The following is a 24,067-nucleotide window of genomic DNA, read 5'->3' as shown; positions in this document are numbered from 1 at the left end:
CGCCTGCTGCTGCTGGCCACTAGTCACCACACCACGGTTAGATAAGGATTCCCCGCGGGGAGGGGGGGTGCTGCCTGTGCTGACACCGCCTGCTGCTGGCCACTAGTCACCACGGTTAGATAAGGATTCCCTGCGAGGAGGGGGGGGTGCTGCCTGTGCTGACACCGCCTGCTGCTGGCCACTAATCACCACACCACGGTTAGATAAGGATTCCCCGCGGGGAGGGGGGGTGCTGCCTGTGCTGACACTGCCTGCTGCTGCTGGCCGCTAGTCACCACACCACGGTTAGATAAGGATTCCCCGCGGGGAGGGGGGGTGCTGCCTGTGCTGACACCGCCTGCTGCTGCTGGCCACTAGTCACCACACCACGGTTAGATAAGGATTCCCCGCGGGTAGGGGGGGGGTGCTGCCTGTGCTGACACCGCCTGCCGCTGCTGGCCGCTAGTCACCACACCACGGTTAGATAAGGATTCCCCACGGGGAGGGGGGGTGCCTGTGCTGACACCGCCTGCTGCTGCTGGCCACTAATCACCACACCACGGTTAGATAAGGATTCCCCGCGGGGAGGAGGGGTGCTGCCTGTGCTGACACCGCCTGCTGCTGCTGGCCACTAGTCACCACACCACAGTTAGGTAAGAATTCCCCGCGGGGAGTGGGGGTGCTGCCTGTGCTGACACCGCCTGCTGCTGCTGGGCAGTCATCACACCTAAGCAGCATGTCGTTACTAAGCATACGATCCTGTGCTTACCAGGGCTGTGGAGTCGGTAAGCCAAACCTTCGACTCCGACTCCGACTCCTCAAATTCTCTTGCACCGACTCCGACTCCGGCTCCGACTCCGACTCCGGCTCCGACTCCGACTCCTACATATATTGCTTATAGTTAGGTGAAAAATTTATTGTAGTACATGAATATGTGTATGTGAACATCAGACATTTAATAATTTTTATGATACAATAATCAAGATATTTGGATAGAACATAAAATATATTTATTGGAATACAACTTTAGAACACAAAAAACTGTAATAAATTGTAAATATGTAATACACTATGTAATATACAGTAGATTACATATATATCTTGTGTGTGTATATACACTATATATATATATATATATATATATATATATATATATATATATATATATATATATATATTTACAATTTATTAGTTTTTTGTGTTCTAAAGTTGTATTCCAATAAATATTTTATGTTCTATCCAAATATCTTGATTATTGTATCATAAAAACAATTAAATGTCTGATGTTCACATTGTACTACAATAAATTTTTCACTTAAATATAAGCATTATACTAAATGTTATTATTTAGTAAAATATTCAGCACATTCTGCATTGCACTCCTGCCCCCAATTTATTATATATTTTAGGAGTCGGAGTCGGTGCATTTTATACCGACTCCGACTCCGACTCCACCAAAATGAGCTCCGACTCCGACTCCGACTCCACGACTCCGACTCCACAGCCCTGGTGCTTACACCTGCCGGTGCGCTGACACTGCTGCTGGGCATGTCATCAGACAATGATTATACAGATAAGGGTTCCCCGGGGGGAGGGAGGGGTGCTGCCTGCCTGGTGACCCTAAACATGGTCGCCTGTACACTGCCGCCTTTGCCTGTGCGCTGCGGCTCTTGCCTGCACGCTGCCGCTTAGACTATGTTCACACTTCCGTTGTTTAGGATCAGTCACAATCTGCCGCTATGATAAACGCAATCCGTTTGGCGGCTTCCGTTGTTTCCCATAGACTTGTATGAGCGGCGGATTGTGACTGATGACCCTTTGTCCCTCCGCCGCGCATCAGTCGTTTACTGACTGTCGGGCGGGAGGGACACAGCCTGCAACGTCTTTTAGTTGCAGCAAAAAAACGCACCCCGCAGGATTCCGTTGGAATTCGTCAGGAGGCATAATGTGGTGCAAGATTCCGTTATCCTGCGTCCCGCAGCAGATTCCAGTGCAGGAATCTGTCACGTTGTACTGAGCATGCCCAGCAGAACGTCCGAAATCATGTAAAGTCAGTTCCCTTCTCTCTTCTCCCCCCACCCCCCCCCCCCCACGCAGGTTTTAAACTGAAATCATTGCACCGATGCAATCCGTTCTTTGTGAACAAGTCCATGCATTTCTTGTCACACGTTGCACAGCACATCAGTCCCATGCGTCAAGCAACACGTGCAAAACAACGGAAATGTGAACATAGCCTTACATTGCAGAGTTCTGGGTGCCATTCATCAGACCATGATTATTACACATAAGGCTTTCCCGGGGGGAGGGGTGCCGTCTATCCGGTGACATGAAGCATGTGAGCCTGGGCTTACACTGCCTGCTACAGGAGGATTACACACTAATTCTTATCAACACTGTGGGAAAACACTGGCTATATAATGCTGAGATTCTGGTGCTATTAACCCTCTGTGCTTCTGTCTCCGTAGGCTCCATCTGCTCTCTGGGCTTGTACCTTGTGTTTGGCTATGGGGCTTCTTTGGTCTGCAATCTGATTGGCTTTGTGTACCCTGCTTATAGATCGTAAGTACGGGGTGTGAAGAATTGCTGGCCATATACACTAGATGGCGGTGCAGCCACATCCCCCCCCCCCCCCCGTAAAGCTGCATGCTGGGGTGATCTGAGCATACGTGTTTATTTCATGGAGCATAATGACAGTAACAGCACCAGCCATGCTAAAATCTAGTATGCTTGATATTTCTTTCTTTATAATCTGCTGCTATCAGGTGTATGTATGAGTCCGCCGGACGTTTTCCAAGGAGATACCCGCAGCTAGAAATGTCTGCCGGAGGCTTATCCTCCTTCCCCTACTGAAATGAACAGGCACGCTCAGCTAATCCATCCATGCATGCATGTTTATGGGGTTGCCCAAAGTGATATGTACTGTCAGAATGGATCGGTGGTAGCGCTTGTGAGTCCCAGCTCTTCTCATGGTCTACAGCCCAATGGTCGGACCTTCAGCGATCTGCAAGTTATCCTGTGCACAGGTGACCACTTGCTGAGATGGGACAGTATTTCAAGAGCTGAAGTCCGAGAGACCTGTTGACATTACAGCGATATCTTGTATGTAATACCAGATGTTAAAAAGGGCTACTCTGAGAATGGTACAGTATTGGGCACATCTGCACATCAGTTACTTTTCCCTGTATTTGATTTTCATTTGTTTACTGTTTGTCTCGCTTACCAGCCACCACTTCAGCTTGTCAGAGGCGGCCGGTCTCCCAGGCAAGGAGTAAGGCTAGGTTCACACACTGCGTTTTTTTGACGCTGCGTTTTCTTCAGCGCTCTATTGGGAGACCCAGACGATTGGGGTATAGCTACTGCCCTCCGGAGGCCACACAAAGCACTACACTAAAAAGTGCAAGGCCCCTCCCCTTCTGGCTATACCCCCCCGTGGTATCACGGGTTCTCCAGTTTTCAAGCTTTGTGCGAAGGAGGTCAGACATCCACGCATAGCTCCACAGATTTTTGTCAGCAGTAGCTGCTGACTATTTCGGATGGAAGAAAAGAGGGCCCATATAGGGCTCCCAGCATGCTCCCTTCTCACCCGTGGATGGTGTTGTAAGGTTGAGGTACCTATTGCTGGTACGGAGGCTGGAGCCCACATGCTGCTTTCCTTCCACATCCCCCTGAGGGGCTCTGAGGAAGTGGGATCCTGCCGGCCTCAAAGCTCTGACGCCGGGCTCCATCCACAGACCCATTTGAACCTGCTGGATACGGAGCTGGAGTACCGTTCAGGGACATGGCCCTGCACCATTACAGGTACTCTGTGTCCCCGTACACACAGGCACAGCACACTCCAGACTTGCTGGGTGTGCTAGTGCGCCGGGGACAGTAAAGGGTTACAGTCACTGCAGCTTTGCTGGGTGACTTTGTGTTTTGGGAACTACCGCGCCGGACGCTCCGGGAGCGGCGGCGCGGCTGGGACTTGTAGTTCGCCGGGGACTGGGCGCCGACCGCGCTTTTACGGCGGCGGCGCTTATAAATCCAGTCCCCGGCTTCTGCGGCCTAGTGCCGCTTCGTTCCCGCCCCCTCCCTGTCACTCAGGGAAGGGGACAGGCGCTGAGCAATCAGCAGCGCCGAGGGCTGGAGCCTTTTTACATGCTCCAGCCCTCTCACTGCACACTGTCGGACGCCGGATTCCCGCTCTGCCTTGGGGGCACGCCCACGGCCCGCCCCTCCTCACATGAGCTGGGGAAGAAGCCGGCAGCCATTACTGCAGTCCGAGCTCGGACTTTCGGCACCAAGGCAGGACGGTGGCGATCATACACCCGCTTATAGGCGGGCGGTAAGAGGCACACATAGTGCTGACCACGATATAACTGCAGTGTGTACATGTGTTGTTTTTTACTGCATAGGTCGCTATATGCCCGCTTGGGGAGCGACACATCAGCAGCAGGAAAGCAGGTGTGCTAAGGCACAGGCTTTCTAGGCTGCTTGTATTGCACGACTGAGGTGTTCATTTGTGTTTATGCTTATATGCTATACATTGCACTGTACAGTCGCTAGTCTTAGCTATATTCTCCTGGAATGGCTAGACTACAGCAGCTGAAAACCAAGGGTGCTGGGGCACAGGTTTTTTTCTATGCTGCTTGTATTGCATGGGCTGCAGTGTGCATTTGTACTTGTGCTTGTATGCTATACATAGCACTGTATGGTCACTCTTCTGGGCCATATTCCCCGAGATGACTAGTCTACAGCAGCAGAAGAGCTGGGGTGCCAGGGCACAGGCTTCTATGCTGCTTGTATTGCATCTGCTGCAGTGTTCATTTGTACTTGTGCTTGTATGCTATACATTGCACTGTAGGGTCACTCTTCTGGGCTATATTCCCCTAGATGACTAGTATACAGCAGCAGAAGAGCAGGGGTGCCAGGGCACAGGCTTCTATGCTGCTTGTATTGCTTGTGCTGCAGTGGTCTTTTGTACTTTATGCCTGTATGCTATACATTGCAATGTACGGTCACCAATCTTGGCTATATACTTCTAGATAGCTAGTCGGCAGCGGCAAAAAAGCAACACAGATTTCAGTGCTGTTTTTACTACATGGGATGCTGTTCATGACACCGTCCCATTGTGTGCATGCTCCCCTGTAGCACGTCGTCTGCCGGGGTCTCTAGCACTTCGTCTGCCGGGGCTCTACTAGTTGTGGCCAAAGAAACCTCCTGTCAACCCTGTCCATGGACAGGGACGGAGTAGTCATAATATAGAGACTTGCACCCATGGGCAATCTACTTGACCAAAATGGCAGCTCTTCAGGGCTTTGTTACTGACATCGCTCTCAATCCGGAGACACCGGGTGGTAACGCCATACGGAATGATCCTATACCGTCCATCAATGGAAGGTTGGATCTTTCTCCCTCAGCTCCCCCAGTGGAGATAGGAGACGAACAGGAGAAGTTCCTTTTCAGTATCTCACGCAGATATTGAGTATTTTTCTGGCCACGCTGACTTCAGAGAAGCAGTCCAGGAACACCACGCTTACCAGATAAGCGTCTTCTCCAAACGTTTTTAGGATACACGTTATCCCTTTTCCCCTGACGTGGTCAGCGCTGGACCCAGGGTCCAAAGGTGGATTCTCCAATCTCCAGGCTTGCATATAGAGCCATAGTTGCACTGGAGATGGGGCTTCACTTAAAGATGCCATTCACAGACAGATGGACTCTGGTTGAAATCTGTCTAGGAGGCTATCGGCGTGTCGGTTGCTCCGGCATCCACAGCCGTATTGGCAACCTAACCTTTTCAGCTGTTCTTGCGCAGCTGACCTTGAGCAGGGACATCTGTACCGCAGAGGCGTCCGTAACCCCGCAATGTCTGCACTGCGACTTACCCTGTTAATACTGTCCTAAAAGTACAGTCGAGGTTTCGGTCCTTCCCAAGCTCCGGCAGGTCCCACTTGTCCTCGTGCAAAAGGGCTACAAAACCTCAGACGGGCTCAGATTCCGGCCGGGCTCAATCTCGCCCAAGGAAGGCAGTCGGAGGAACCGCTACCAAGGCGGTCTCCTCAGGACTCTCAGCTCTCTCTCTCTCTCTCCGCATCCGCGGTTGATGGCAGACTCCCCCGCCTTTGGCGACATTTGGCTGCCACAGGTCACAGACCGGTGGGTGACGGACATTGTGCTCACGTGCACAGGACAGTGTTCTGTTCTCGTCCTCCGACTCCATTCTTCAGAACGGCCCCACCTCTCCACCGAGCAGATGCCCTGCTGCAGGCGGTGGACGCTCTAAGAGCAGAAGGAGTGGTGATCCCTGTCCCCCCTCAGGAACGAGGGCGAGGGTTTGTACTCCAATCTCTTTGTGGCTCCAAAAATGGACGGTTCCTTCCGTCCTGTTCTGGTCCTGAAACTGCTCAACGAGCATGCGAACGCCAGGCGGTTCCGGATGGGATCCCTCCGATCCGTCATTGCCTCAATGTCTCGAGGAGACTTCCTTGCCTCAACAGACATCAAAGATGCCTATCTCCACGTGCCAATTGCTACGGAGCACCAACGTTTTCTACGTTTTGTGATAGGAGACGAACATCTTCAGTTCGTAGCTCTGCCATTCAGTCTGGCGACAGCCCCACGGGTGTTCACCAAGGTCATGGCAGCAGTGGTAGCAGTCTTGCACTCTCAGGGACACCCGGTGATCCCGTACTTGGACGATCTACTCGTCAAAGCACCCTCCCTCGAGGCATGCCAACGCAGCCTGAATGTTACGCTGGAGACTCTCCAGACTTTCGGGTGGATCATCAATTTGGCAAGGTCAAATCTGTCTCCGACTCAATCACTAACGTATCTCGGCATGGAGTTTCATACTCTATCAGCCATAGTGAAGCTTCCGCTGAACCAGCAGCGTTCACTGCAGACAGAGGTGCAGTCTCTCCTTCAAGGCCAGTCGCACCCCTTAAGGCGCCTCATGCACTTCCTAAGGAAGATGGTGGCAGCCATCGAGGCAGTTCTCTTTGCGCAGTTTCATCTGCGCCAACGGCAATGGGACATTCTCCGCCAATGGGATGGGCAGTCAACCTCCCTGGACGGGAAGTCTCCCTTTCCCTGACGGCCGAGGACTCTCTGCAATAGTGGCTTATTCCCACCTCATTGTCATAGCCCCCATCCTGGGCAGTGGTCACGACAGATACGAGTCTGTCAGGGTGGGGAGCAGTTTTGTCTCCGCCACATGGCTCAGGGGACGTGGACTCAGCAGGAGTCCACCCTTCAGATCGATGTTCTGGAAATCGGGGCAGGGTATCTTACCCTATTAGCTTTCCAGAAGTGGCTAGAAAGAGAGCAGATCCGAATCCAGTCGGACATCTCCACAGCGGTGGCATACATCAACCACCAAGGAGGGACACGCAGTCAGCAGCCTTCCAGGAAGTCCGGCGAATCCTCATGTGGGTGGAGGACACAGCATCCACCATATCCGCGGTTCACATCCCGGGCGTAGAAAACTGGGAAGCAGACTTCCTCAGTCGCCAGGGCATGGACGCGGGGGAATGGTCCCTTCACCCGGACGTGTTTCAGGAAATCTGTTGCCGCTGGGGGGTGCCGGACGTCGACCTAATGGCGTCTGGGCACACCAACAAGGTCCCGGCATTTATGGCACGATCGCGCGATCACAGAGCTCTGGCGGCAGACGCCTTAGTGCAAGATTGGTCGCAGTTCCGGCTCACATATGTGTTTCCACCTCTGGCACTCTTGCCCAGAGTACTGCGCAAAAATCAGATCCGATTGCAGCCGCGTCATACTCGTCGCACCAGACTGGCCGAGGAGATCGTGGTACCCGGATCTGTGGCATCTCACGGTCGGCCGACCGGGGTCACTACCAGACCGACCAGACTTACTGTCTCAAGGGCCGTTTTCTCCATCGGAATTCTGCGGCCCTGAACCTGACTGTGTGGCCTTTGTGTCCTGGATCCTAGCGTCTTCAGGATTATCCCAAGGGGTCGTTGCCACCATGAGACAGGCTAGGAAGCCCACGTCTGCTAAGATCTACCACAGAACGTGGAAGATTTTCTTAATCTGGTGCTCTACTCAGGGAGTGTCTCCCTGGCCATTTGCATTGCCTACTTTTCTTTCCTTCCTACAATAGGAGTTAGAAAAGGGCTTGTCGCTAGACTCCCTCAAAGGGCAAGTCTCGGCACTATCCGTGTTTTTTCAGAAGCGTCTAGCACGTCTTTCTAAGGTGCGCACGTTCCCGCAGGGGGTTTGTCATATCGTACCCCCGTACAAGCGGCCGTTAGATCCATGGGATCTGAACAGGGTTCTAGTTGCTCTCCAGAAGCCGCCTTTCGAGCCTCTGAAGGAAGTTTCCTTTTCTCGCCTGTCACAGAAGGTGGCGTTTCTCGTTGCGATCACATCGCTTCGGCGAGTGTCTGAGCTGGCAGCTCTGTCATCCAAGGCTCCCTTCCTGGTGTTTTCACCAGGACAAGGTAGTGCTGCGCATCATTCCGGAGTTTCTCCCTAAGGTCGTATCCTCGTTTCATCTTAATCAGGATATCTCCTTACCGTCCTTTTGCACTCATCCGGTTCACCGGTATGAGAATGTTTACGTTTGCTAGATCTGGTGAGAGCACTCAGAATCTACATTTCCCGCACGGCGCCCATACGCCGTTCCGATGCCCTTGTCGCTGGTACGCGCAAGAGGTTGCAGGCTTCTAAAGCCACCCTGGCTCGATGGATCAAAGAACCAATTCTGGAAGCCTACCGTTCTGCAGGGCTTCCGGTTCTTTCAGGGCTGAAAGCCCATTCAACCAGAGCCGTGGGTGCGTCCTGGGCGCTACGACACCAGGCTTCGGCTCAACAGGTGTGCCAGGCAGCTACCTGGTCGAGTCTGCACACTTTCACCAAACATTATCAGGTGCATACCTATGCTTCGGCGGATGCCAGCTTAGGTAGAAGAGTCCTGCAGGCGGCAGTGACATCCCCGTAGGGGAGGGCTGTTTTGCAGCTCTAACATGAGGTATCTCTTTACCCACCCAGGGACAGCTTTTGGACGTCCCAATCGTCTGGGTCTCCCAATAGAGCGCTGAAGAAGAAGGGAATTTTGTTACTTACCGTAAATTCCTTTTCTTCTAGCTCTTATTGGGAGACCCAGCACCCGCCCTGTTGTCCTTCGGGATTTCTTGGTTGTTTGCGGGTACACATGTTGTTCATGTTGAACGGTTTTTCAGTTCTCCGACGTTATTCGGAGTTAATTTGTTTAAACCAGTTATTGGCTTCCTCCTTCTTGCTTTGGCACTAAAACTGGAGAACCCGTGATACCACGGGGGGGTATAGCCAGAAGGGGAGGGGCCTTGCACTTTTTAGTGTAGTGCTTTGTGTGGCCTCCGGAGGGCAGTAGCTATACCCCAATCGTCTGGGTCTCCCAATAAGAGCTAGAAGAAAAGGAATTTACGGTAAGTAACAAAATTCCCTTCTTTGTGCGTTTTTGCGGCAAAAACCGCACAAAAACGCACCTGCGTCAAAAAAATGCGGCAAAAAACGCACGCGTTTTGCCGCACTTTGGTGCGCTGTTTTGCTGCGTTTTTGCTCACTGCGTCTTTGTGCGTTTTTTTATCAGTGAACAAAAAAAAGGTCTGTCATTTCCTTCTTCAATGTGTTCTTCATTCTCCACTAGTGTATGCAGAAGAGCAGACAGCTGCAGAACTACAAGGCTCAGCAGACTCCATCCAATAGTATATGCAGGAGAGCAGACAGCAGCTGCAGAACTACAAGGCTCAGCATGCTCCATCCAGGACTGTATGCTGGAGGGAGAGTCAGGGGGAGCAGACCTACAAGGCTCAGCATCCTCCATCCAATAGTGTATGCAGGAGAGCAGACAGCAGCTGTCGAACTACAAGGCTCAGCATCATCCTTCCAGGACTGTATGCAGGATTTCTTTGCCCCCCCCAAAGAAAAAAAATGACGTGGGCTTCGCCATATTTTTGTATGCTAGCCGGGTACAGCAGGCAGGTACGGGCTGCCCCCAACTCCCAGCTGCCTATTTGTACCCGGCTGGGAACCAAAATTATAGGGAAGCCCTTTTTGTTTAAATTATTTCATGAAATAATTTAAAAAAAAAAATGACGTGAGCTTCGCCCAATTTTTGAGTCCAGCCGGGTACAACTAGGCAGCTGGGGATTGGAATCCACAGTGCAGGGTGCCCATGCTTTCTGGGCACCCCCGCTGTGAATTGCAGTCCCGCAGCCACCCCAGAAAATGGCGCTTTCATAGAAGCGCCATCTTCTGGCGCTGTATCCAACTCTTCCAGCTGCCCTGATGCCGGGTGGCTCGCTGGGTAATAATGGGGTTAGGGCTAGCTGTATAGCTGGCCCTAAGCCCGAAATTCATGGTGTCACGCCAATATTAGACATGGCCACCATGAATTTCTAGTAAAGATAAAAAAAAAAAAACACAACACACAGAAAAATATTTTTATTAGAAATAAAACACAACACAATTAGTGACTCCATCTTTATTGAAATAAAGAACCCCCCCCTCCGCAGTAATCCTGGGTCAAGGGTCCCGCGCCGTCCAATCCGGATCCAATATCATCTGATCGGTTTGCTGGAAGGCAAAGCGATCAGATGATGTCAGGTTCTAGGGGCTGAATCACATCACACATCAGCTGATTGTATAATCGGCTTTTATACAATCAGCTTTTATACAATCAGCTGATGCATCGGTGGGAAAAAAAAAAAAAAAATACTTATGTGCTGATTACCGGCAGCTCCTGGAGCGATGGGGCGGGAGTCCGATCCTGTCCGATCGCTGCAGCAGCTGCCGGTAATCAGGGATGAAGTCTCCTGACGCATCCGCTGATAACCGGCTGGGCGCCGGCGTCAGCCCGAGACTTACGATCAGCTGATGTGTCAGGTGACTGCATCAGGTGATCCATCGCCAGGTCCTTCATCCTGCAGGCATACGCACCCGGGGAGACTGCAAACACCCCGAGCGGTGGTACCGGTAGGAGGATCTGGGAGCGGGCATGGCACCGGGAGGCTGCAGACAGTTGAGTATAACTTTTTTTTTTTCTACTGTTCACTTTTGTTTTTGCAGCCGCTTCCACCTCCCGCCCAGACATGGCGCCTCACGGCAGCATACATGCCCAGGACGGGAGGTGGAAGCGGCGGTGACGGTACCGGGAGGATTCACGCTTCTGTGTTTACTGACAGAAGGAATCCTCTTCCTGTACACGTCACTTTACTTCCCACCTCCTGCGTTTATAGCTGCGTTTTTGGTCTTAGAAACGCACCAAAACGCAGCTATTTGCGTTTCTCATTGCGTCTTTCAACATCCCATTGCACTCAATGGATGAAAAGCGCAGTGAAAAACGCGGGAATAATTGACATGCTGCGTTTTTGTGACACCACAAAAACGCAGCTGAAAAAAAACGCTGTGTGCAGACAGCAAAAATGAAAACTCATAGACTTTGCTGGGGAAGCAAAGTCATGCAGTTTTCTGAGCAAAAACGCACCCGAAAACTGTGCAAAAACGCAGCGAAAAACGCACTGTGTGAACTTACCCTAAAGCAGTTTTAAGGTTCTTCAACCTGTAATGGCTGCCATGCAGCTGTTTGCTTTAACCCTGGCCAGCTTCAGTGCTGCTATGCTCTCCAATGCTGTATATGGCTGGTTTCAGATGTCCGTGATTCAGGTATGTGTGACATCTGTTTTTAACACGGATGCCACACGTACCCATGTTATCCTATTGTGTTAATCACACAGCCGTGTTTTCACATGGACCGTGTGACCCTTCATGACCACACACGCAGACATGTCCGGTTTTTCTCCAGCAGAGCATGAGTGTCGCACGGATCGCATACTGATGTGATCTGTGCGACATCAGTGTCACATGTACCGGAGAAAACATGGGTCTTTTAAATAAAAAAAGATATTCTTTACCTGTATCCAGCGCTGTTTTCTTCGGCTCTGCTGACTCCCACTCCTGACCGCCGCTCATTATATTCACTGAATATTCACTGCACTGAAGAGCTGGAAGCCGGAGCATTGCTGGGGACTTCAGTGTCGGGGACCGCATCACACGTGTGTGTGTGTGTGTGTGTGTGTGTGTACACCAATAAACTCTGATAAACCCGTGAAGTCACTGTGGTGACACCCGCTGCAGCGCGGGTGTCGTGGAGGTGTTATCAGGATGTCATCAGAGTTCATTGGATGTCCCTGCGCACACACTGCTTGCTGAATACTCACCTGTCCTCGGCGATGCTGTCCCCGGCGATGCTCCGGCTTCCAGGTCCTTAGTGCGGTGAATAATCAATGAATATAAGGAGCGGGAGACAGCAGAGCCGAAGAAAACAGCGCTTGATACAGGTAAATATAGAAAATATTTTTATATAAAAGACCTGTGTTTTCTCTGGTATGTGTCACACGTATGCAAACATGGATGTCACACGCGGGACACACGTATGACCATAACCATGTGTGTGTGACCTGTACCTGATTAAACACGGACATCTGAAACCAGCCTTATTTGTTTTTTCCTTTTTCTTTCCCCTTTTTTACATTTTATTTTGAAAGTTGTTGTTTTGTAGCTGAAATGATGCAATAACATGGGTAGTTTTTCAGTGATGGTGTAATTTAAAGGAGGGTCAGGAAACATTTAGCACCTTGAAAGTCCATTTTCTGTCCCTAAATTGAGCAACTGGGTGGAAGCACAAAGTTATAGTGGTGCAGGGGTTACAATTTTCTTCCTAAAGCTGGGGTTCACACATGGCGACAACGACGTCGCTGTTACGTCACCATTTTCTGTGACGCGACAGCGACCTAGTAAGTCGCTGTTATGATCGCTGATTAGCTGTCAAACACAGCAGACGCAGCAGCGATCATAATGATACGCGTCACTGTGGAAGCCATGCTGCACTTGGTAACTAAGGTAAATATCGGGTAACCATTACCCGATGTTTACCTTGGTTACCAGCGCACAAGCTTAGCGCTGGCTCCCTGCTCTCCTAGCCAGGGTACACATCGGGTTAATTACCTGATGTGTACTGCAGTTACATGTGCAGAGAGCAGGAGCCGGCACTGGCAGCATGAGAGCGCGGTGCTAGTAACTAATGTAAATATCGGGTAACCAAGGGAAGGGCTTCCCTTGGTTACCCGATGTTTACCGTGGTTACAGCTTACCGCAGGCTGCCAGATGCCGGCTCCTGCTCGCTTCAGTTCGTCGCTCTCTCGGTGTCACACACAGCGATGTGTGCTTCACAGCGGGAGAGCGATGAGCAAAAAATAAAGCAGGACATTCAGCAACGAGCGGCGACCTCACAGCAGGGGCCAGCTCGTTGCTGGATGTCACACACAGCGACGGGACGTCGCTGCTACGTCACAGAAAATGGTGACGTAGCAGCGACGTTGTTGTCGCCATCGCTGTGTGTGACACCACCTTTAATACCACAGAAGTAAACCTCTGTTAGATTCCCTATCACACTTCCATGTTTACGGTGCATGTGGCGTCTGTTTTCACTTGCACTGGAAACGCGTTCACACGAATCCTCATTAAAGGGAACCTGTCAAGTTTTTTGCCCTATAAACTGCGGCCACTACCACCAGTGGGCTCTTATATACCACATTCTAACATGCTGTATATAGGAGCCCAGGCCGCTGTGTAGAGCGTAAAAAGCACTTTATAATACCTAAACCGTTCGCTGCGGTGGAGTTGGGCCATATGGGCGTCTCCGTTGTGCGGTGCCTCCTGTTTCGGCCATCTTCGTCCTCCTTTTGAAGCTTGTGTGCATGACGCATTTTACATCATACACGCTCGCCTGTCCCGTGGAGGCGCACTAAAATACTTTGATCTGCCCTGCTCAGGGTAGATCAAGGTGCGCCTGCGCAGGACCTCAATGCTGGCTAGTGTGGATGACGTAGTTACAAGAGAAAAAGTTTGGGTACCGTGTTAGCCAGTTGAAAAATGATTGATTGATCTCAGTGAGAACAATCATTTTGGATGACGTAGGACGCGTCATGCACCCCGGCTTCAGAAGAAGGACAAAGATGGCTGAAAGAGGAGGCGCCAGTGTGGCGCCCCTGAGGCTTCCGTCGCCACAGGTCATTGCACCCCATCCAGCGGTGTGATGCCCCATTCTAGGAGAGGAAGAGAGTGAACTCCGGTCCCCTGGTAAATCCACACTACACCCATTGCTAGGAACACACTGGGACCAGGGAAAGTGGCAGACAACCCTTCCATGCTGCATGCTGGGAGGGGTCGTAAGACCCATCCCTGCTCCCATAGGGTGGTAGCTTAGCAACTGGGGAGGTGGGAGGAGCCATCTGAGAGCAGACACAGAGAGGAAGGTCAAGTTTAGTTAGTCTACCTCAGAGAGTGAGAGAGTGAGGAGCCAGCATGTAGTTGGAGAAGAAGAACGAGAGAAAGGAGGGAGGAGGAGGCCTGCTGGAGGCAGGCAAGGAGGAGAAAAGGAAAGAAAGAAAGCAGGAAAGAAAGCTCCAAGTCAGACAGGAGCAGAGAAACAGAAGGAGACGCTTCCTGGTGAAGATCCTGGGACCCAGAGGTCCAGGTGACACCACGTAGAAGACAGAAGGTATCCCAGGGCCACGGGTAGTCCTAGAGGTACCACGAGCAGTCCTAGAGGTACCAAGGAGAGGGCCTAGAGGCGCCACGGGTAGTTGTAGGCTGCGGTGGCCTGTTCCACATTAACATCGGTGGAGGGATCAAGCTGCGACAGGGGATGGTCCCTAGAGACTGGAGGAGTGCAAAATAATCTCCAAACAGTAAAAACCGAGGCCCAGGGAATGTTGTAAACTCCCAGGGCCAGAACCCATAGCAGACTTCCAGAAAAGGGGTAATCAGCCGACAGGTGACCCCCCCCCCCCCCCCCCCAGCCTGGAGGCTGTAGTGGAGGCCAAGCCAGGTCCATCCTAACAAAGGCAAGGCTAAGGAAGACAGCAGAAGAGACACTAAGAGAAGGGTACCGGCTTTCACTCTCAGAATCACCCAGAAACGGCGGAGGTCCCTGACAGTGGTCCCAGCAGTCCAAGGGTCCCTACAGCTGTGACAAGAACTGTGAGTAAAGAACTTGAACTGCACCCTTGAAGTGGTCTCTGTTATTTCAGCTGCATAGACACTCACAAGCACCAACTCTGCCCCGGGCATTGCTCCACCTGTGGGGAGCAGTATCACCATTGCTGCCATAACACCATCCCGGAGGCCTCACACAGCAGCGGCGGCTTAATAGCCGCATACCACAGGTGGCGTCACGAACACAAACTTTATTCACCAAGCCACATATTCTACTGAGACCCACCAGGGCCACGGAGCCGGGCCCAGCCACCACTGACTACCACCGGACTAGTCCGGCACCGGGTGTCCCATAGCCCTGGGGTGGGCGAGTCAACTTTGGCGCTGTGAACAGGATTTCGTGCCCGGTTGCACCGGGTACTGTGCGCCTGAAGAATCGTGAAGAAGCCTGTGTTAAACTGTGAAAAACTGCCGCTATTGAAGTCACTGAGCGCGGGAAGAAGGGGGGCGTGAAAGAAGAAAGAGTGCGAAGAGAAGCCCCGCCCCCTTGTCCAAGAAAAGAGCGCGAAGCAGTGCCCGCCATAGAAGGCGGAAGAAGAAGAAATGGCGACCAGATAAGCTGGCCGGCTGGCAGAGAGAGTCTAAATGCCAGACCAGCAGATAAAGAAAATGTACCTTATCGCAAACGGAGTGATGCCGGTCGTGATGGGCTGGGCGCCAGTCTGGCGCCAGATGCTAGTGCAGCCTCCGGCCCCGCTTCCGAGAAGGGAAAGGGAGCAGCCGAGTGGCGTGGTCGAGCACCCGAGCAGTGTTCCAGTCAGCATTCACCAGGCCGGTAGCATGGCGGAGGAGCTGCAGCAAGGTGCACCAGGGACCGGAGAAATGGATTCTGAGCTGGACCTGCTTCGAGAGGAGATGCGAGTCCTGGCCCGGAGGCTGAGCAGCGTGGAAGTGGGAGCAGAGCGGCAGAAAGAAACGCCGAGGGTGCCGGAGGATCTGGAGCGGTGGATGGATGCCGCGGAGCGGAAGCAGGGTGAGCAACCAAAAACCCCGTCCAGTCCGGACCCCGGGCCCCGCCACGCGCCCCCGCTTAGCCCCTTCACTGACCCTCTGGCCTTCCCAGCCTACCCTGCGGACGCCCGGTGGGGTACCGGAGGCCTGCCTGAGACCCCCACAGACGGAGCTTGGAGAGGGGTGGACCCTGAACAGCTAGCGGGCCCCCTGCCGAGTCCCCCTGTGAGCCTCCTGGGAATGGCATCCCCGGGAGTGAATTGGGACGCAGCGCCCATTGAAAGCAGGGGGCTGCAGCGGCCGCTGCGCCCTAAGGCGACCCCCCCTGGCCAACGAGCTAACGTGCCAGAGGCTGGTGATCGAGTATCAGAGGGAGCGGGAACTCCGGGAGGAGACACGCCGGGCCAGAGAAGTCGCTAATCTGGCCTCCAAAGAAGAGGTCACGAAGGCCCTGAAGGGATCCGAGGGCCCAGTGCGACGGGGCCTAGTAGTGGACTTCCGACAAGCTGGTGGCTGGGGCTTCATCAGGGAGCCCGGCCTGGGCAAGGACGTGTTTGTAGCCCGAAGAGACATCGAGGAGCACCTGCCCAGAGGCCACCCAGGGCGCGATGCCAAGCCGGGTGATGTGGTGGAGTATACATGGCTGATGGGGGACCGTGGATGGTACGCGCTGCATGTACATATCCTGCGGGAAGAAGCGGCCCCAGAAGAGCCAGAGTGGCGCCGCACAGTGCAGGAGCGCAGCATCTCACCTAGCAGCAGCACCACCTCAAGGCAGACCCAGGCCACAGAACTGAGCAGAGGTCCTGCAACAGCCACTCGGGAGACGCAGACCAGGATCTCCATGGCGTGTGTGATGCAGGGAGCCCGGCCAAGACAGGGCCCTAAAGACCACAGTAACAGCCCCCTACAGGCGAGCAGCCCTCTGCAGCAACGTCATACAACACCTGCAAGCAGTCCCACTCCAAGTCAGGCTGCGGAGCAGCGCAGAAGGTCGGGGACAAGCGCCCAGGGGACCCAGACGATGATATCGTCGGCGTACCTGCTGCCAGGAGCAATGCCGGAGTGGGACCCTCGCATCTACCCTCGTAAGGATGAAGAGATGCTGAACTGTATATAGCCCCTGTCTGTCCCTCATTCTTTTTGAAGAAGTCCCTTGTGTTCTGCCCCTCATTCTTTTCGAAGATGACACCCTTTCCTGCTGTACTGCCCCTCATGCTTTTCGAAGATGTCACCCCCCCCCATGTTTATGTGTACCGGGCCACTGAACTGGAATGTGGGCCCTGGTAAATGTGATGTCTTATGTGTCTTATGTAACCAGGCCATTGGACTTAGTGGCTGGTTGAGTATTTGTCCCATTGTTGATTGAAAGAAACGAACTGTCAGGCTACTGGACTTGTTGTAGCCGAAAATGTATATAGTTGCACCCGTTGTGCCCCCTACCAGAATTATGGGGGAAGTGCCCAAACCGTGCAATGAACTGGAAGTGCACACATAGTTTCTTTATAAGAAGTTTGCAACGTTAAAGTGATTATGCCTCCCATAAAGGGAAGAAATGTTTTATTGTTTTATGTTTTGCATACCAAAAATGTTTTCCAGTTCTCCACATGTTTTTGTTGTTTTTCAGCCCGAGGACGTGCTGGGATTTGCTGTGGGGGAGTGTGGCGCCCCTGAGGCTTCCGTCGCCACAGGTCATTGCACCCCATCCAGCGGTGTGATGCCCCATTCTGGGAGAGGAAGAGAGTGAACTCCGGTCCCCTGGTAAATCCACACTACACCCATTGCTAGGAACACACTGGGACCAGGGAAAGTGGCAGACAACCCTCACATGCTGCATGCTGGGAGGGGTCGTAAGACCCATCCCTGCTCCCATAGGGTGGTAGCTTAGTAACTGGGGAGGTGGGAGGAGCCATCTGAGAGCAGACAGAGAGGAAGGTCAAGTTTAGTTAGTCTACCTCAGAGTGAGGAGCCAGCATGTAGTTGGAGAAGAACGAGAGAAAGGAGGGAGGAGGAGGCCTGCTGGAGGCAGGCAAGGAGGAGAAAAGGAAAGAAAGAAAGCAGGAAAGAAAGCTCCAAGTCAGACAGGAGCAGAGAAACAGAAGGAGACGCTTCCTGGTGAAGATCCTGGGACCCAGAGGTCCAGGTGACACCACGTAGAAGACAGAAGGTATCCCAGGGCCACGGGTAGTCCTAGAGGTACCACGAGCAGTCCTAGAGGTACCAAGGAGAGAGGGCCTAGAGGCGCCACGGGTAGTTGTAGGCTGCGGTGGCCTGTTTCACATTAACATCGGTGGAGGGATCAAGCTGCGACAGGGGACGGTCCCTAGAGACTGGAGGAGTGCAAAATCATCTCCAAACAGTAAAAACCGAGGCCCAGGGAACGTTGTAAACTCCCAGGGCCAGAACCCATAGCAGACTTCCAGAAAAGGGGTAATCAGCCGACAGGTGACACCCCCCCCCCCCCCCCCAGCCTGGAGGCTGTAGTGGAGGCCAAGCCAGGTCCATCCTAACAAAGACAAGGCTAAGGAAGACAGCAGAAGAAAGAGACACTAAGAGAAGGGTACCGGCTTTCACTCTCAGAATCACCCAGAAACGGCGGAGGTCCCTGACAGTGGTCCCAGCAGTCCAAGGGTCCCTACAGCTGTGACAAGAACTGTGAGTAAAGAACTTGAACTGCACCCTTGAAGTGGTCTCTGTTATTTCAGCTGCATAGACACTCACAAGCACCAACTGTGCCCCGGGCATTGCTCCACCTGTGGGGAGCAGTATCACCATTGCTGCCATAACACCATCCCGGAGGCCTCACACAGCAGCGGCGGCTTAATAGCCGCATACCACAGGTGGCGTCACGAACACAAACTTTATTCACCAAGCCACATATTCTACTGACACCCACCAGGGCCACGGAGCCGGGCCCAGCCACCACTGACTACCACCGGACTAGTCCGGCACCGGGTGTCCCATAGCCCTGGGGTGGGCGAGTCACCAGCACCGGAGAATGAAGTCACCCATATGATCCAACTCCACTGCAGCGGCCGTTTAGGGGAGTATTATAAAGTGTTTTTATGGTATAATCAGCAGCCTGGGCTCTTATATACAGCATGTTAGAATGCTGTATATAAGAGCCCAGTTACAGCTTATAGGGCAAAAAACTGGTGACAGGTGCCCTTTAAATTCTTTGGGACACTTCACACCTCCATGTTTTACATGTACCGCATGTCCCATTCTATGTTGTCTACATGGAGTCATAACCATTTTTGACTAGCAACATGGAATCATACACATCTATGGATCCATGAAAAACATGTACAGCCCACAGATGACCTCCATGGGACATCTGTGTTGTAAGTTTTTAACATTACAAAACAAAGGAGAAACTTACATTACAAAATTTCATTTTTCCTCCCAACCATACCGGAAAAATACAGATGTCACATGTTGACACATGCGGATGGACAAAACAGACGTGCAAAGGGGGTCTCATGTAAGGTCATTGGAGAGCAGATGGTGCAGACCAGCAGCGCGATGGATTGTCAATCACAGGCGCTCATTACGCCCTGGGAAACAGGAGGCGGAGGAGTGGGCACTGCAGAAGACAGGTCATCAGACTGCACTGTGTCACGCTTCACATGGAGTTCCTTTTAGGAATTGAAAGTGAGAAAAATGTGGTTATGTAGACCAGTAGTCATTCTGTCCTTCTTTGTGGATTATATTTGCATGTTTGTGTGTAATTGATAAAAATAATGTTCTGGCCATAAGCCTTAAACATGTACAGTCTTATTCCTCCCAGAAATTCCTGCTCCTTAATTGTTATATTATGGGGAATACAATTCTTTAGTAAAACGGACATGTCAGTAGCAATGAGCGCTGCTAATGGACAAGGCAGGGCCATCCAAAAGTGTGGGCACTTGCCCACTGACTTCTATCATTCTTTTAAGGCTTTTTAATTTTATTTATTTTTATTTATTTATTTATTTATTTATTTTTTTTTTTTTAAACTTTTACTGCTTATTGTTTAAATGCATATCTTTTTTCAGAATTAAAGCCATTGAAAGTGAAGATAAACAGGATGACACAATCTGGCTGACATACTGGGTGGTGTATGGCGTGTTCAGTGTAGTGGAGTTCTTCTCGGATATCTTTCTCTTCTGGTTTCCGTTCTACTATCTGGGAAAGGTAAGTGTATACATGTTATGGGTGCGTACACTTCCCACATCTGTACAAGGTTCAAGTTCTGTGTGGCTGGCACGTGGCTGTGTTTCCAAGTGCTGCCCATTCCCTCATTTTGCTGAATATTGTGGGTATAGATCTTCACAACGGAGTACAAGTAAGGATCGTGTACACTGATATTTTCTGGTCAGATTGAGCTGTGATCAACAATGCAATCGTCGTCAGTCTTCCTGATCAAAATCTTTTAAGACGCACTCAAGCCTTTTATTTATATTGTCACTTGGTGCAGTATTGCATAATAATATACAGGCTCTTGTCTTGTGGATACCTTTTGCTGTTTATCTGGGTTGCCTGCCATCTTGATCCCTTCTTCCCCCAATGCAAATAAAATTTCCTGTGCAGTTGAGCAAAAAAGCTTTTCAGGATCTGGTCCAAATTCATTGAACTCGGTGACCTCGCCTCTGGTGAAGTCATTGCCTAATCCGGTATTGAGTTCAATGTGCACACATTGAGTATTTGAGTGCAGGTGTTTCTAGACCAAATCTGTATCTCCTGGAAAAAAAAAACACACGTGGTTTTGGTGTATCACAATATGGGGGACCCTACTTAATTTTTTTTTTTTTCCCCAATTATTTATTTTTATGATCCACAACCAATTACAGACACTGGCAGTCTAACTGCAACCAATCACAGACGCTGTCAGAGGGTTAATCAGTGGACTCGGAAGCAGTGTGACAGCCATGCGGTAGACTGTTAGTATAACTGTCCCACTATGCAGCCCCCTATCCCTTTCTATCACCCTTTTACAGCATGTATGTATGGGGTTTGGCGTTTCTGCAGATGTTCTAGTCCAATCCCAAACCAGACTTCTAAAAAAAAAAAAAAATTGCTGACACAAATACCTAATCTGCATGTTCGCCCAGCTCTAGTTCTGAATACCTTTTTAAGTAGCACTTTAGCAATTTTATACAAGGTGGCCTTGAAGCAGTATGCAGACTGAGCCAGTGGACAGAATTGCCTGAAAATTGGTATGTATGCTATTCAAGGCATGGGGAAACTAAAGGCATCTTAAAAAAAAAAAAAAAAAAAAAAAAAATTGATACCAAAGCTCCCCAATAGGTGAAAAAGTGTCGCTGTTTAGTGGGTGCGCCTTGCAACTCAGTCTACAACTTGCCTGTTTCTTTGCCGGATCATGCGCTTTTTGTGCGTGTTTTTTTTTTTTTTTTTTTTTTTTTTTTTTTTTTTTTTTTGAGAATGCTACAGCTGCACTGAGAGCTTTTTGTCACTTGAAAGACCTTCACACACGTAGCGGTCCAATGGCTGTCAATTCGTTGAGACGGATAATGACACGTTTTGAGGAAACAGGATTACTGAGTGTTCAGCCAGGTGCGGGCGATGACCAGTAAGCAGAGAGGTTGTGGAGGACATTGCCACTGCCATCGTGGAACGGCACGAACAACCCTGCCGAGAACAGCAGTGCAGGCAGTGTCTCCAGGCAATTAGGGCTCCCGTACAGCACAGTGTGGAAAGTTCTCCGAAAGGTCTTACGGGCATTCCTGTACAAGATTAGCCATTAATAATGTCTTGCTCGTGACAATGATGCCCACATGACATTTGCATTCATGTTTATGGCGAGAGTGAAAGTGGATGGCAATTAGCCATGGAATGTTCTGTGGTGCAATGAAGCACATTTTTACCTGAATGGAACGGTAAACACACAACTGTCGTATATGGGCTACCGAAAATCCGCATGCGGTCGAGGGGGTTCCGTTGCATTTGCCAAAGGTATCCGTTTGGTGTGGCTTCACCTCATCATTCATCCTCAGATCGTTCTTTTACGAAGAAATGAGTCCTACTGGGGTTGCTACCTGTTCCGTGACAACAGCGAGATACCAGACAATGCTGGAAACAGTGGTCGTTCCGTAACTCCAACAGTGGCAGTGTCTTCAGACGACCACCTTCATGCATGATCCAGCATCTCCTCACATCGCAAATCGTGTGAAGAACGTTCTGTGTGCACATTTTCCCAATGATAGGGAAGGAGTGGCTCAAAATCCTAACGCGTGGCCACCGCATTCACCCGATCTCAAACTTTGTGATTTCTGGTTGTGGGGTCATTTGAAATACCGTGTTTATCGGGGAAATTTTGACACCCTGGCTGACCTCAAAGACCGTATCATTTTGGAAGTGCATAGCATCCCACCAGACATGTAACATGCAAGTGTCGAGCATGTTCTGCATAGGATGAACATGATCACCATGCATGATGGTAGCCATATTGAACAGTTATGCTAGTCTGTGGAACAATTGTGACATATCCAATTATCGGCACACGACACACTGTTTTTGGGCTGCTCGGTCACTGAACAGCGCCACTTTTTTTCACATGGTGGAGTTTTTGGTATAATTTTTATTTAAGATGCCTTCCATTTCCCCATGCCTTGAATAGCAAACATACTGATTTTCAGCCAATTCTGTCCACTGGGTCAGTCTGCACACGGCTCCAAACACCGTAGGTCAAGGGTGGGGAACCTTTTCACTGCCGGGGGCCATTTGGAATTTTCTACCAACCTTCGGGGGCCGCACCAAATTATCAACTTGAAAACGACCAGACTATATTTGGTCAAACAATTAACTCACCCCTAATGTGGTGGCTGGAGCGGCTGTGATGTTCGGTGATATTGATCATTTTGTTTCTCACAACTGCTTTTCCAGGTTTGTCTTGGTCTGGAGAGGCTGGGGGCATACACATCACAGGAGACACTGAGGCATATACATCCCAGGACAGGCTGGGGCGTATACATCACAGGAAGGGTGTATACATCACAGGAGATGCTAAGCACGGACAGCGCTAGTGGGCGGGCACAGAGGACAGCGCTAGTGGGCGGGCACAGAGGACAGCGCTAGTGGGCGGGCACAGAGGACAGCGCTAGTGGGCGGGCACAGAGGACAGCGCTAGTGGGCGGGCACAGAGGACAGCGCTAGTGGGCGGGCACAGAGGACAGCGCTAGTGGGCGGGCACAGAGGACAGCGCTAGTGGGCGGGCACAGAGGACAGCGCTAGTGGGCGGGCACAGAGGACAGCGCTAGTGGGCGGGCACAGAGGACAGCGCTAGTGGGCGGGCACAACGGGCACAGACAGTGACAGCACCAGGAGGCTGCACAGATTACACAGCACTGAGGGATTACACACAGTACTGGGGGGGTACACAGAACTTGGGGCAACACACAGTACTAGGGGGTACACAGCACTGGATGGGGGGGCAGCGATGGGTTGCATACTCACAGTACAAGGGGAGGAGGAGGAGTCACATAGCACAGGTCCAGGAGACATGTACAGCAGGAAGGCATCTGCTGCACCTCTTCTGCTGTGACTGGAGAGCACAGCGTGCTGTTTACCCCGCCCTCAAGGTAAACCCTCAGCATGCGAGCACAGTCCCGGGTTCAGTCTAGAATGTATGGGCTGTAGTCAGGTCCCGAAAAGAGCCCGTACATTCTAGTACGGGCTGCAATCAGGATCTGTAAATAGCCCGTACATTCTAGCATCTACCCATAACGCACTGGGATTTTAAAGGGCCGGCGGCTGGCAAAAGCGCAAGTGCCGCTCGAGCACTGGGGTAGCCTGGAATGTGCCCTGGTGCCGCATTAAGTGTCATCGCGGGCCGGAGGTTCCCCACCCCTGCCGTAGGTTATTTTATGGCCACCTTGTATTTTCCCCATTCATTTAATGGTAGTTGGGTCTTGTGTGCTCCAGTCAATTGTATGCACTGATGTGTACAGAGGTAGTAATGAGCTATATTTCTTGCCACAGCTTGTTACTTGATCGAGCATCGGAGTTTGAAAATGCTTGAGTTTCCCATTGACCTAAATTATATTCAGTACTCTAGTTGTGCCTGAGAATCCCGATGCTCGATCGAGTAACAAGC

The 24,067-nt window shown here is 51.3% G+C and overlaps 1 protein-coding gene across 2 annotated transcripts in view; it reads left to right on the top strand.

The window, feature by feature from the left end:
* Positions 1–24,067, top strand: part of REEP6 (receptor accessory protein 6) — a 35,919-nt gene that overhangs the window by 3,455 nt on the left and 8,397 nt on the right. For both annotated transcript variants that reach the window (XM_075353152.1, XM_075353161.1), the window contains exons 2-3: positions 2,445–2,538; positions 20,010–20,148. In XM_075353152.1, the coding sequence (XP_075209267.1) occupies positions 2,445–2,538; positions 20,010–20,148 (233 nt within the window). The remainder of the gene's footprint in view (positions 1–2,444; positions 2,539–20,009; positions 20,149–24,067) is intronic.

This window comes from Anomaloglossus baeobatrachus, chromosome 1 (genome assembly GCF_048569485.1).
Source record: "Anomaloglossus baeobatrachus isolate aAnoBae1 chromosome 1, aAnoBae1.hap1, whole genome shotgun sequence".
NCBI lineage: Eukaryota > Metazoa > Chordata > Amphibia > Anura > Aromobatidae > Anomaloglossus > Anomaloglossus baeobatrachus.
This window is presented reverse-complemented; position numbering and strand designations above follow the sequence as displayed.